The sequence below is a fragment of the Aquarana catesbeiana genome, linkage group LG05 (assembly GCF_042186555.1).
Source record: "Aquarana catesbeiana isolate 2022-GZ linkage group LG05, ASM4218655v1, whole genome shotgun sequence".
Lineage (NCBI taxonomy): Eukaryota > Metazoa > Chordata > Amphibia > Anura > Ranidae > Aquarana > Aquarana catesbeiana.
In genome coordinates, this window is record NC_133328.1 from 123,354,241 (window position 1) to 123,368,857 (window position 14,617).

Here is a 14,617-nt window from a genome sequence, read left to right on the forward strand (position 1 = left end):
ATGTGACGGTGTGTAGAAATAAATAAATAAAATAAATAAATAATGGCGATCTGATAAAGAAGCAATCATAAGGTGAAAAGATTCCAGCGGAGGTAAGTTAGTCCAAAGAATAAATGAAATTGGCCCAGTAGTTCATTCCTTAATCAAATTAATTGAGATTCACTGTGTTTGATCGTTATTCATGATTTTTGGCTTTTCTTACATCCCACTTCAGCCATGATACTGTTGGTAATTTGGTTCTCAAGGGAATGATTTTATGAAAAGCAAGCAAAAAGATATATCATTGCGCAGTGAACTAGAAGAAAGTACACAAGCAAACAGCTTAAGAGATACACTCACATGCGCCTGGTTAAATAAAGGCATTCAGGTATGCAGATTGCAGTCAGCCGCTGTTGACGAGGCTTACCATAGAGAAACCGCTGCTGTTCAGCTCAATGTGTCATGCAGCATTGAACGTCCTAGGCTCCTCCCACACGTTTCGTCACTGACACGTGACTTTCTCAAATTAATTTGATTAAGGAATGAACTACTGGGCCAATTTCATTTATTCTTTGGACTAACTTACCATTTTTTGGGGGGGTATGTGTATATGTATTATCACCAGGATTTTATTTACCTCCATTTAATAGGTATTTATTCATCTATATGCGTATCTGATTATTTATTAATTTGAGCATTTTTTTGATATTTTATTTATTTGCGATTTGTTACAGTTTTTGCACATTGGTTGATCAATTTTTACAGCGCATCAATTTTTTATATTTTATGTTCCATCTCCTTAATCACCTTCTCCTCCAAACTTCTTGAAAGACTGGTCTACAACCAATTAAGCGACCATCTGACCATGAATAAACTTCTTGATCCCCTTCAGTCCGGATTTCGCCCTCAACTCTCCACGGAAACTGCTCCCCTTAAACTCTCAAATGACCTACTAACGGCTAAAACCAGTGGACACTATTCTGTACTACTTCTCCTGGATCTCTCTGCAGCCTTTGAGACAGTGGACCACCCCCTCCTCCTCAAACCCCACTCCTTTGGTCTCCCTGACTGTACTCTTCACTGGTTCTCATCCTACCTATTCCACCACTCCTTCAGTGTCACTTACAACTCTACTTCCTCCTCTTCCTTTCTCCGTTGGGGTCCCTTAAGGTTCTGTTCTTGGACCTCTCCGTTTCTCAATCTACACCACCTCCCTGGGTCAGTTGATTGCCTCCCACGGTTTTTCAATATCATCTCTACGCTGATGACACCCAAATCTATCTCTCCACCCCCCAGCTCTCTTCATCTGTCTTTTCACGCATTACCAACTTACTAGCAGACATATCAGCCTGGATGTCACATCACTTCCTCAAACTCAACCTATCCAAAACTGAGCTCATGATATTTCCTCCCTCAGGTGCAGCTTCCCCCGATTTCTCTGTCAATATCAACAGCTCAACTATCAACTTGTCCCCCCACGCCAAGGTCCTAGGTGTAATCCTGGACTCTGAACTAACCTTTCGGCCCCACATCCTATCGCTATCCAAAATTTGCCGCCTCAACCTGCGCAACATCTCCAAGATACGCCCCTTCCTAACCAATGTCACCACAAAGCTTCTAATCCACTTCCTGGTCATCTCCCACCTCGACTACTGCAATTCCCTCCTCATTGGCTTACCTATAAATAGGCTATCCCCACTTCAGTCCATCATGAACGCTGCTGCCAGGCTCATCCACCTCACAAACCACTCAGCGTCTGCTATACCCCTCTGCCAATCCCTCCATTGGCTGCCACTCAGTCACCGAATTAAATTCAAGATACTAACTATAACTTACAAAGCCATCCACAACCTGGCCCCCAGCTACACCTCTAACCCAGTCTCAAAATACCAACCTAATCGTTCTCTTCGCTCCTCCCAAGATCTCCTGCTCTCAAACTCCCTTGTCACCTCATCCCATGCTCACCTTCAGGACTTCTCCAGAGCCTCTCCCATCCTCTGCAATGCTCTACCCAAATCTGTCTGATTTTCTCCTACTTTATCCACTTTCAGACGATCCCTGAAAACTCATCTCTTCAGATAAGCCTATCTGGCCCCCACCTAACAACTGTACACTTATCTTCTCAATCAGCACATCGCCCACAGTTATTAACTCTTGTATCTCTTGACCTTCCCTCTTAGATTGTAAGCTCTAAGAAGCAGGGCCCTCTGCTTCCTACTGTATTAAAGTGTATTGTATTTGTACTGTCTACCCTATGTAAACTGTTGGCGCTATAGAAATACTGTATAATAATAATTAAAAAAAATAACCATAGCAACTACATTCTAACTGTACTCATTATTAGGTACAGTCAAGGAGCTAGGTGGTATATAAAACATTTTCACTTTTCCCTTCTTCTATAAGAGTTTATTTTTATGTATCGTCAACATATCAGAAATCCTTGTTCAAACAAGATGGAGCTTATAAATCTATTCCTAATTGTTCAAAGAGCTCCATTGTGGATATACTTTTTGGTTTTATCTTGTTTATTCTTGCTGAACTTGATACTACACTGACATCCTGTTTTCAGGGTGATATTGGAGTATCCATTTGTCAGGAGCCAAGTGACATGTTTGTTCATGTGACAGCTCTTATGTGTAAAATGTTACATAAATGATATTTGGCTATTTTGCTGGAACTGTAAAATTAGCATTGGGTCAATCGATACGTGTGTATGTTTGATCTGTATGTGTCATGAATAATGTCAGAAACTGGATAATGTCGACATGTAGATAATGGATGATTGGAATTAATTATCGCTGTTAGAGAGTCACATTTATGGCTGCGAGCAGAAGCCAGTACAGATGTCTGGGACAGATGTGTATGATAGATGTTAACTGTCTTTGTTTGGGTTTCTACAAAACCATAATACAAAAGCAACATTGAAAATATGGAATAACAATATATACTTTCAGTGTACTTCTACATCATTTGAAACCAAGAACACAATAGTATTATCTATACATGCCATCCCCATATACCAAAAGTGCATTAAAGAGGGTCTGTACTTCTATAAAATATAGTCAGGTTCTACTTTCCATAATACAGACAAATTTCCACATTAACAGTTTTGTATGAGGTTTAGGAGAAGACATATAGTCTATGCAGCTGCACAGGGCCTACAAAACGAGAAGGCCATATAAGTCCTTGAATAGGAAAGCTGCTTTGGGTAGTCTAGGTGGGTATTTCATCCGCAGAGCAACCAAAACCTGAGCAGAATGATTAAAGAGCATCTAAACCAAAGAACAAAAATGTAGTATATTGTAGCTCATCACTCTTTAGATGTAGTGGTTACATCCATTTTTTTTCAGGCTAGGTACATTTTCCAAATCCAAGCCCAAATCTGGTGCTGCTTTTCCACAGATACAGTTAAGTGAGTGAGGGACAGGAAGTGTTATTGGTAGGTTTACCAGGTGAAAATAAAGGGAAAAAACTGAAGAAAAAAAATGCAGATAGCAAATCTAAGGACTGGCCATATGCAGTATATCACAGTTTAGTTTTTTTTTTTTTTGGTTAGGAATCCTAGGATACTACTTGAATGATGACAAGACAAAGCAGCAGGAACTTATAAAAAAATAGTGCCACTTCTTAGGTGCAGTACTCCACAGCAATCAGTCAGGTTCTTATTTCTGGCTATTGGTTGCTATTGGGTATTCCACTTTCCACTTATTCATCCTAGTGCATTAGCTGGGGAATCAGAAAATTCAGAGGTCACCTGAAGTCTGCTGTTTGACAAGTGCCATGACTCAGAGGATAGGAGACAGGGTGTAAGGTCAGGCAGTGGCCAACAGAGCAACGGTTATACTTCAAGTAACTTCTGCCTATGTGATTTTCCAATGCTGTTTATTGCTTAAGTTCACTTTAATGGAGTCCAGAGAGAAAACACTGTAGGGCAGTGATTCTCAACCTGGGGGTCACTGAATCCTGGGCTGTTCCTGAAGCATGTACCGCTCTCCCAGCCTTTTTGCGGCTGCCCAGCTGGGCTGTTCCTGGAGCCCGCGGCCACCCACTCAGCCTCTTCGCAGGCGCCCATTCAGTTCATTGCATGGCTGGGGGGCAGAGACTAGAGGTCGGCTCTGAAGAAGGTGCCTACCTTCGAAACGCATCAGCCGGCAGCGATCTGCACGTCCTCCTCGTGGGATCTGGAGACTGTCATCAGTGGATTGATCACCACTAATCAAAAAGATCGGTTTAAGCGTGATTTTCATCTACCTTTGTGAGTAGTTTTTTATGTACATTTTGATAAACTTTTTTAAGGATAATGCACTAGGCTGGTGCGCCCTCTCTCTTTTGTTTCTCGTCGTCTACTAGAGGTCAGCTGACTGGTGAGGAGTGTGAAGTGGGAGGGGCTGGAGGAGACCCTATCTCCTAATTTCGGCATAGGTGTCATTACTACGAAACACCACAAAGTCAGAGACACAGTGAGTAACACTACCTGGAATTATAGTTGCCATTAAAAGGACTGAGGGAGCGCTAACTGTCCGTGGGTTAGGGGCGCAAATTACTTGTCTTGCCTTGAGTGCTGACAACCCATGCTATGAAAATAATTTTACTGTTAGGGGTCCCCACAACTTGGGAAATTTTATCAAGGGGTCACGGCACTAGTAGGTGGAGAACCACTGCTGTAGGGCATGGCACAGGAGTGGCCTGTTGAAGTTCCTTTTTTTGCCACCCGATGTCCCCATAGCCAGAAGTCAGGGAAGAAAAGGAGTTAGTAGAGTTAAGTGCAGGCCTGCCCTGCTAGGGGAAGGGAACTCTGGATAAAGGTATATTAGGAAGACAGAGAGTTTCAAAGGGTTACATTTCCATATGGAAAGTGATTATTGGATTTCCCTGTGATGTTGGGCCTGATTTGTTTAGCATTCCCTGAGGGAGCAGCATGAGGATTGTACGCATTTTCTAATTGTATCTCTCTGACATGGGATGCTCCACTCTGGGACGCCCCTTCTGTAGGCAACGGATCTCTCATCTCTCCTCTAATACCACTTATCTCTGAACTATACACTTGACTGTTTGTAACTGCTTAGTGCCGCCACATTCATAGAATGGTGATATCTCTGCTTCTATTGATTCAGTAAACTGTTAAAAGCACCCCTGGTATAGACCCCTCCTTCTCTCAATCTTTATATGTGGACATCCATTGGAAACTAATATTGTTCTCAAGGAGGAAAAGAGGTGTCTGTTTTGTGTAGTGCCTGAAGGAGGTTTACAGTTAGTTCTCCAAGAGGCATTGGCTTCTCAACTTAATTATATCCAGAAGATACTGTGTTCATTATTGCAAATGAAGGTGGTGGAACATAAAAATACCTTCTATGTTGCTGCTTATATAGTCACAAAATATTTTCTATGATGGTCCTACAGATATAATTGCCACAACTTTAACTATCCCTTTGGATGACCAGGTTGTGGAACCATCATGGTTAAATACCTCTCCATTCCTCTTCATAATGACATATAACAGCATTACTTGGTGTCATAGTACTATAAATAACTCACCGGCTGTTTTGGGGTCATCTTAATTGATGTAAACATCATGAGTTTTGCCATTACCATAGTTGCCAACTGTCCCCGATTTGCTGGTATAGTCCCATTTTTTTAATCAGTAGCCTATGACTGCTTTGTCCTGGGCTATGTCCCAGGAATACATTGTGAGTCTCACTTAGCTTACTGCACACGTATTGGTTTAGTGTTACTACATATACTATACACCATTCACATTATTGATCGTCCGCCATTGTTGCCCTGAACCTCTCTCTACACCTTCCTGCAGGAAACATCAATGCACTCTATACAGCTGGGGAGTGTGGCAGGCATTGTTCCCAGGCAGCATGAAGTACCGGCTTCATAACAGAAGAGCTCTGCAGGCAACTTGAATGTACTAGTGCCTTTCTGAATTGTAAGCACCCACTGATTGGTTCTGAGAGGAGGTCTGTTTTTAAAATAGATCCTACAATTTTTTTTCCATTTAAAACTTAATTTTTATGTTATGCTTTATTGTGGACATGTAATTGTAGAAGTTTCAGAGGGGAGCACTGTTGAAAGAGGGTAGCTAGGGAAGCAGAGGTGAGCAGTGTTGGAAAAGTGTAGCGGGGGTGCAAAGGTGAATGGTGTTGGAAGAGGGTGGCAAGTGATGCAGAGGTGAGCAGTGTTGGAAGAGGTTGAAGGAGAGCTTGGATGAACAGTGCAGGGAGTGCAAAGGTGAACGGTGTTGGAAGAGGATTGCAGAAGGTGCATTGGTGAGCAGTGTTAGAAGAGGGTGGCAAAGGGTACAGAAGTAAGCAGTACTGGAAGAGGGTTGCAGAGGGTGCAGTGGTGAGCAGTATTAGAAGACTGATGCAGGGGGTGTGGGGTGAACCCTAGTGCTGGAGTTACACACTTGTGAAGTTAGAATTTGGACTCTCAGGAGACACCAGTTTGCCCTATCCACCTACAGCAGTGGCACAGAGATTGGCGGAGTCAGTGGCAGCAGTGACACTAGCACTGTAACAGTATTAAGCCCAACACCAAAAATGTAATATATTGCCGTTTACCAATCATTAGATGTTGTTCCTGCATTAGTTTCATTTTGTTCATTTTTTTCCCTCTGTTTTTACCTGTGATCTGTCCAGTAACACACCTCTGGTATAGTATCCTGTGCCCCAGCTCTGGATAAAGGAGCACAGGGGTCACTTTTGGACTGCAGCATTGTCAGTCTGGGGAGAAGGGAGTGTTAAATGTACTAGCAGGTTTACAAAACTAACAAATCAAAGCCAAACTCCAGCTTATACTTTAAAATCAGTTACAACAAACATTTTGTTTTGCTTTTGGGATAAAGGGTTTGAATAAATAAAGAAAAGCTGATCATTGTAAGCTGACCTGTCAGTGTTGAACACTTTGTTTCATCCTTGTAACTGCTACATCAGCAGGATAGTGTGTTCTTTTGAAAAACAAAAGACTTACTGGCCTGATCACCACATGAAAATAAAGGAAAGCGAGCCTAAAAGAACAAAACGAATCCTCCGCTACATCCAAGAATTGGTAAGCTGCAAAATACTACATTTGCGTTTGGGATTAATACAGCTTTAGGCGATCTGCTGCTAGACAGATGTGCTGCCTGTCTAATATTTGTTATATATGACATTTTGTTAGTGGGTTGCCACATTTAAAAAAAAGATTGCATGGTTGTAGCTAGCATAAACAATACATAAATAATTTTACTAATGAACAACACCTTCTTGGCTATGTTTCTTTACTTATTATAATAAACCTTCCTGTATATACAGTATGTTAAAATTAAATTGTGCAATGATGTGTAATGTGTGTAGTGTGTATAGTGCTACGTAAATTGCAGGTGCTAAATAAATGCCTGTAATAAATAGGTTAATGGTATGTCTCTTGCAGAACCATGGCCATTTTAAATGGGCAAACCGCAACAGGTGTCCCTGGAAATGTTTTTTAAACATTGGCAACTATACACTACTAAATACAGTTATTTTCCTTCTGTTTGATTTTACTCACAATTAAAAAAAAAAAAATTTAAAAGGATTGTGATTTCAAGTGTACTTACTTAAATTTAACATCCTTAATTTTCTTTATCAGGCTCTCTTTCTTATCTTTTGTCTTCTTTGATAAATTTTCTCCTTTTAACACATCTGATAGAAAAGTTTCCAACTCTAGAAATGAAAAAGTCATATTAGACAAAGTTATAGTGACCTTCATTCATATAATATCTCAATGTATCACTACAAACATACCACATGGAATTTTGGCCTCTTTTCTTGGGTAGCCTCATTTTCAGTGAATACAATATTAGGAACAGCACATGAGTCCTTTTTCATATTTAACATTTTTAGTACAAATCTCCAGGCATCATGGATCACAGTGCAAGAATATTGCATTATTATGTCAACGTCAATATCTAAGTGATAGTATTGTATTGCCATTAGGGATAAGCTTCATGTTCGAGTCGAATCCATGTTCGACTCGAACATCGTCTGTTCGCCCGTTCGCCGAATTGCGAACGATATGGGCCGTTCGTGCCAAATTCGTGTGGTGCGTCACGGCCCATAATTCACTGCGGCATCGCAGTGCATTGCTTGCTGATGATTGGCCAAGCATGCACTATGACCCGCATGCTTGGCCAATCACAGCGCTGTCTGAACAGAGAGCCATAATTGGCCAAAGCCAAGGAGACTTTGGCCAATTATGGCTCAGGGGATTTAGTACACGCCCCACACTATATAAGGCCGCCTGCACGGCGGCCCTGTGTAGTGTGTGTATCGGCATTGAAAGAGACAGAGAGACAGTGTCATTTGATTTAAGTTAGATAGATTAGGCAGGACAGTCAGTGAGTTAGCTGCACTTACAGTGTATTGTGTATATATATGCATCCCAGGTGTTGTATATATATATATATATATATATACACTGTATTAAGTTTAGCTAGATCCGTTCCTGTTATCTTCCTACTGACAGGCAGGCTTGTCTTGTTACAGTATTTACAGCTACCTGAAGAAAATTACTGGTGTTCTTTTGATCCTATTAGTACCACAGTCAGGCAGCTAGACTATTTACAGTTAGTGTAGTGCGTCCTCCTCACAGTGTTCAGTTAAAGCTACAAGTTAGTTTAGTGTGACCTCTGCACAGTGTTCAGCTAAAACTACAAGTTAGTTTAGTGTGTCCTCCTCACAGTGTTCAGCTAAAGCTACAAGTTAGTGTAGTGCAAGTTAGTGTAGTGCGTCCTCCTCACAGTGTTCAGCTAAAACTAAGAGTTAGTGTAGTGCGACCTCTGCACAGTGTTCAGCTAAAACTACAAGTTAGTGTAGTGTGACCTCTGCACAGTGATCAGCTAAAGCTACAAGTTAGTGTAGTGCGTCCTCTAAACAGTGTTCAGCTAAAACTACAAGTTAGTGTAGTGTGAGCTCTGCACAGTGTTCAGCTAAAGCTACCTGTAGAAGGTTGGTGGTGTTTTCCTGATCCTATCACTACCGCAGGCAGCTAAATAAGCTACAAGTTAGTTTTTTGCGAGCTCTGCACAGTGTTCACTTAAAGCTACCTGTAGAAGGTTGGTGGTGTTTTCCTGATCCTATCACTACCGCAAGCAGCTAAATAAGCTACAAGTTAGTGTAGTGCGTCCTCCTCACAGTGTTCAGCTAAAACTACAAGTTAGTGTAGTGTGACCTCTGCACAGTGTTTAGCTTAAACGACAAGTTAGTGTAGTGTGAGCTCTGCACAGTGTTCAGCTAAAGCTACCTGTAGAAGGTTGGTGGTGTTTTTCTGATCCTATCACTACCGCAGGCAGCTAAATAAGCTACAAGTTACAAGCTACAAGTTACAAGCTACAAGTTAGTTTTTTGCGAGCTCTGCACAGTGTTCAGCTAAAACTACAAGTTAGTGTAGTGCGAGCTCCGCACAGTGTTCAGCTAAAGCTACTTGTAGAAGGTTGGTGGTGTTTTCCTGATCCTATCACTACCGCAGGGAGCTACATAAGCTACAAGTTATTTTTTTGCGAGCTCTGCACAGTGTTCACCTAAAGCTACCTGTAGAAGGTTGGTGGTGTTTTCCTGAACCTATCACTACCGCAGGCAGCTAAATAAGCTACAAGTTAGTTTTTTGCGAGCTCTGCACAGTGTTCAGCTAAAGCTACCTGTAGAAGGTTGGTGGTGTTCTCATACTACAGGCAGGCAGTTGATTTTGCTAGCTGCAGTATCAGTATATATATATATATATATATATATATATATATATCCAAGCTTAGTGCAGCTACAGGCCATTAGTATGTCTGGATGGCCAACAAGGAGAAGCAGACAGTCACAAGCCAATAAAAGAGGGCAAGCAGGCTCAGTGTCTAGAGGCAACAGTGCTAGTCGTGGTGACGGTGCATCCTCATCAGCACGTGGCCGTGGGACACGCTTGGCCTTTTTTTCGGCAGCTGGCCGTGTTGAGCCGCAACATGCGGAAGACTTGGTCGAGTGGATGACCAAGCCGTCCTCATCCTCCTCATCCTCTCTCACCCATGCTTAGGGTACTTTGTCTGGTAAAGCAGCTGACAACGTGGCCTCTTCCTTTGGCTCAATGGCATTTGTGACTCCTTCCCTAGCCCCACCATGTCCTCCTGAGGAGTCCCTCGAACTGTTTGACCACAGTGTTGGGTACATGCTCCAAGAGGATGCCCAGCGTTTAGAAGGCTCTGATGATGATACTGAGCTAGATAAAGGCAGTAACGTGAGCATGGACAGAGGGGGTGCCCAAGAAGGATAGCAATCTGGCAGTCATGCTCCCCCTGCTGCAGCATACTGCCAGGTTTGCTCCAGTGATGAGGAGGGAGGGGATGATGAGATCACTGACTCAACGTGGGTGCCTGATAGGAGAGAGGAGGAGGAGGAGGAGGCACATCACCAACGAGGCAGGATGCCCTCCAGGGACCAGCCTAAGGGCAGCACACTGACTGCATCACACCCCAAAGCTCCGCATGTGCAGGGCGCTGCTGTCTCTGCGCGTTATTCCAAAAGTTCTTTGGTGTGGGCCTTTTTTGAGACGAGTGCATCAGATCGCACCGCTGCTATTTGCAACATATGTCTCAAGCGTATCTCGCGTGGACAAAACATTTCCCGCTTGGGCACCACATGCTTCACCAGACATATGTTGACCTGCCATGCAGTTCATTGGCAAGCGTATCTAAAAGACCCACACCAAAGAACAAAGAGGACCTCTCCTTGCTCCTCATCAGCTGAGATCTCCAACCCCACTATACCTTCAGTCCTCTGAGACCTGCACTGAGAGGAATGAAGGTGTAGAATTAGGTGTGTCACAGCCAAGTACTTGTGGGCAATCTGCTTTCGGTACACCGACGTCAGATTGTACCAGGCAAATTTCCCTGCCCCAGCTGCTGCACCGCCGAAAGAAGTTCGCTCCCAGCCATCCACCTGCCCAGCGGTTGAATGCTAGCTTGGCAAAATTGCTAGCACTTCAACTGCTGCCTTTTCAGTTGGTAGACTCTGCCCCTTCCGTGAGTTTGTGGAATGTGCGATTCCTCAGTGGCAGGTACCCAAACGCCACTTTTTCTCACAGAAGGCGATTCCGTCTCTCTACCGGCATGTGGAAGGCAATGTCCATGCCTCGCTGGACAGGGCGGTCAGCGGTAAGGTGCATATTACCGCTGACTCATGGTCCAGCAGGCATGGACAGGGATGTTACCTAAGTTTCACTGCGCATTGGGTGACTCTGCTGGCAGCTGGGAAGGATGCAGGACAAGGTGCAGTAGTGTTGGAGGTTGTTCCGCCACCACGCCTCCAAAATGCCACTACTAATGATTGTGACACACCTCTCTCCTCCACCCCCTCCTCTTCTTCTTCCTCCATGGCCTTTTCCTGTGCTTTGTCCTCAGAACCAGCAGTGCTCCATAGCCGTTCAAGGGGCTACGCAAGTATGCAGGCCAAAAGATGCCATGCGGTGTTTGAGCTGGTGTGCTTGGGGGACAGGAGCCACACTGGGGCAGAGGTTCTGTCAGCTCTGCAGGGGCAGGTTCAGAGGTGGTTGACGCCATGCCCAAATTAAGGCAGGAATGGTGGTTTGCGACAATGGCACCAACCTCCTCTCTGCCCTCCGACAGGGACAAATGACCTATGTGCCCTGTTTGGCTCACGTCCTTAACTTGGTGGTGCAGCGGTTCTTGGGCAGGTACCCGGGCTTACAGGATGTCCTGAGGCAGGCCAAGAAAGTTTGTGTGCATTTCCACCGGTCATATAATGCCAGTGCTCGGCTGGCAGACCTCCAAAAGGAGTTTAACCTGCCCAAGAACCGCCTAATCTGTGACATGCCCACCAGGTGGAACTCAACGTTGGCCATGCTGCAGCGGCTGCACACACAGCAGAGGGCCATCAATGAGTACTGTGCAACTATGGCACCAGGACAGGGTCAGGGGAGCTTGTTTTTTTTTCCCCACGCCAGTGGGCCATGATCAGGGATGCATGCACTGTCCTGTCACCATTTGAGGAGGCCACGAGGATGGTGAGCAGTGACAGTGCATGCATCAGTGACACTGTCCCCCTTGTCCACCTTTTGGAGCACACGCTGCGTGGAATAATGGACAGGGCACTTGAGGCAGAAAAGAGACAGGAAGAGGAGGACTTCCTTAGCTCTCAAGGCCCCCTTTATCCAGACAGTGTTCCTGCGTGCCCGCCGATCACACAGGAAGAGGAGGAAGAGGAGGATTGTGTCAGTATGGAGGTGGAGCCTGGCACTCAGCATCAGCAGCAGTTTTTAAGGGATCAGTCCCAAGAAGCACATGGACTTGTACGTGGCTGGGAGGAGGTGGCTGCAGAACATGTCGTCCTTAGTGACCCAGAGGACTCCGGACCGAATGCCTCAGCAAACCTACGCTGCATAGCCTCCCTGATCCTGCAGAGCTTGCGTAAGGATCCTCGTATTCGTGGTATCAAGGAAAAGGACCAATACTGGCTGGCAACCCTCCTTGATCCATGCTACAAGGGTAAGGTTGCGGACCTTATCTTGCCTTCGCAGAGGGAGCAGAGGATGAAACATCTTAGGAGGCCTTGCAGAAAGGTCTGTGCAACGCGTTCCCAGAGACTGGTAGATTACAAACTCCTGTTTCTGGACAACGTGTTGCTGAGGCTTCGGTCAGTCAAAGAAGGAGCGGTGGAGAAGGTGGCCATCTGACAGATGCGTTCAGACAATTTTTTAGTCCACAGCCCCAAGGTATGATCGGTTCCAGCAACCATCGCCAGCGTCTGTTTTACATGGTGCAGGAATACCTAGGGGCAAGATCTGACTTGGACATCTTTCCCACCGAAAATCCTCTGGGTTACTGGGTCTTGAGGATGAATCACTGGCCAGAGCTTGCACAGTATGCAATTGAGCTACTGGTCTGTCCTGCATCCAGCGTTCTTTCGGAACGCACATTCAGTGCTGCTGGAGGCTTTGTAACCGATCACAGGGTGCGTCTGTCCACTGACTCGGTCGATCGACTGACCTTCATAAAAATGAATCAGTCTTGAATCACCACCAGCTACCAAGCACCTGATGCTGATGTAACCGAATCATTTTTTTTGAAATCTCAGATCCATTCAAAGACTGCCTATGCTGATGCTGAGTGACTATCCTGAGTAATTATCCTCTTCCTCCTCAATGATCACGCTGATAGTTTGTAACAACATTTTTGGTTTTGGGCGCCGCCACCAGTACCTGTACCCAATTTTTCAGCCCCTGTTTAACAGGGGCGTGTAATTACAATTTTTGATGCAATACTTTGCAGCAGGGCTTGTTTCTGTGTTCCAACTAGAGTATCTGTGAGGGGTTGCAGTGTTGTGGCACCAGCACCAGTGCCTAAGGCCCAATTTTTCAGCCCCTGTTTAACAGGGGCGTGTAATTACAATTTTTGATGCAATACTTTGCAGCAGGGCTCGTTCCTGCGTTCCAACTAGAGTATCTGTGAGGGGTTGCAGTGTTGTGGCACCAGCACCAGTGTCTAAGGCCCAATTTTTCAGCCCCTGTTCAACAGGGGCATGTAATTACAATTCTTGATCTAATATTTCACAGCAGGGCCCGTTTCTGCGTCCACCAAGAGCGAGTGAGGACTTACAGTGTTGTGGCACCAGCACCAGCACCACCAAAGGCCCAAGTTTTCTGCCCCTGTTCAACAGGGGCATGTAATTACAATTCTTGATCTAATATTTCACAGAAGGGCCCTGTGAGGGCTTAGTAGGGCAGGCCCCTACTTTCAAACATCCAACTTACAAACGACTCCTACTTGCAAACGGAAGGAGACAACAGGAAGTGAGATTAAATCTACCCCATAGGAAGGGAAATTCTCTCCTGTAAGAGTTAATATGGGAAAAACATTTCTCCTTTCCACTGATGCTTTATCACCAATCCTTGTTTCACAAGAAAACCCAAATTTTCAAAAAACATTTTTCATTGGGACAAAAAGTGAGGTGAAATCTTCTGAAGAGGAGCACAGACAGCAAAAGAAATGTCACAGGGGTGATAACCCTTCCCTATGTTTTCCAAAAAGCTTAAAATAGATTTTTTGGCTGGAGCTAAACACGTTAAAAATGTACCAGTTCAAAATTACAAACAGATTCTACTTAACAACAAACCTACAGTCCCTATCTTGTTTGCACCGCCTGTATACTGCTGTTCAGAGTACAGAGCCTGTATACTGCTGTTTCCTTTTTTAATTTGGGTGCGGGGTTCCCCTTAATATCCATACAAGACCCAAAGGGCCTGGTAATGGACTGGGGGGTACCCATGCCGTTTGTCTCACTGATTTTCATCCATATTGCCAGGACCCAACATTACATTAAAGCCACAAGCAGTTTTAAATGACTTTTAAATGACTTTTTTTCCTTTAAAAATGACATTTTGTGCGGGGACTGTTCTAAGCATGGGAAACACGCGCCACTTTACAGGCATACTATAGACACCCCCCAGGTACGATATTTAAAGGAATATTTCACTTTTTTTTTTACTTTAAGCATCATTAAAATCACTGCTCCCGAAAAAACTGACGTTTTTAAAATTTTTTTTTGCATTGATACATGTCCCCTGGGGCAAGACCCGGGTCTCCAAACCCTTTTTAGGACAATACCATGCAAATTAG

General features: G+C 44.3%; 1 protein-coding gene across 1 annotated transcript in view; it reads right to left on the bottom strand.

The window, feature by feature from the left end:
* SKAP2 (src kinase associated phosphoprotein 2) overlaps positions 1-14,617 on the bottom strand; it is a 433,070-nt gene that overhangs the window by 359,822 nt on the left and 58,631 nt on the right. The window contains exon 2 of the mRNA XM_073630146.1: positions 7,565-7,670. Within this exon, the coding sequence (XP_073486247.1) occupies positions 7,565-7,670 (106 nt within the window). The remainder of the gene's footprint in view (positions 1-7,564; positions 7,671-14,617) is intronic.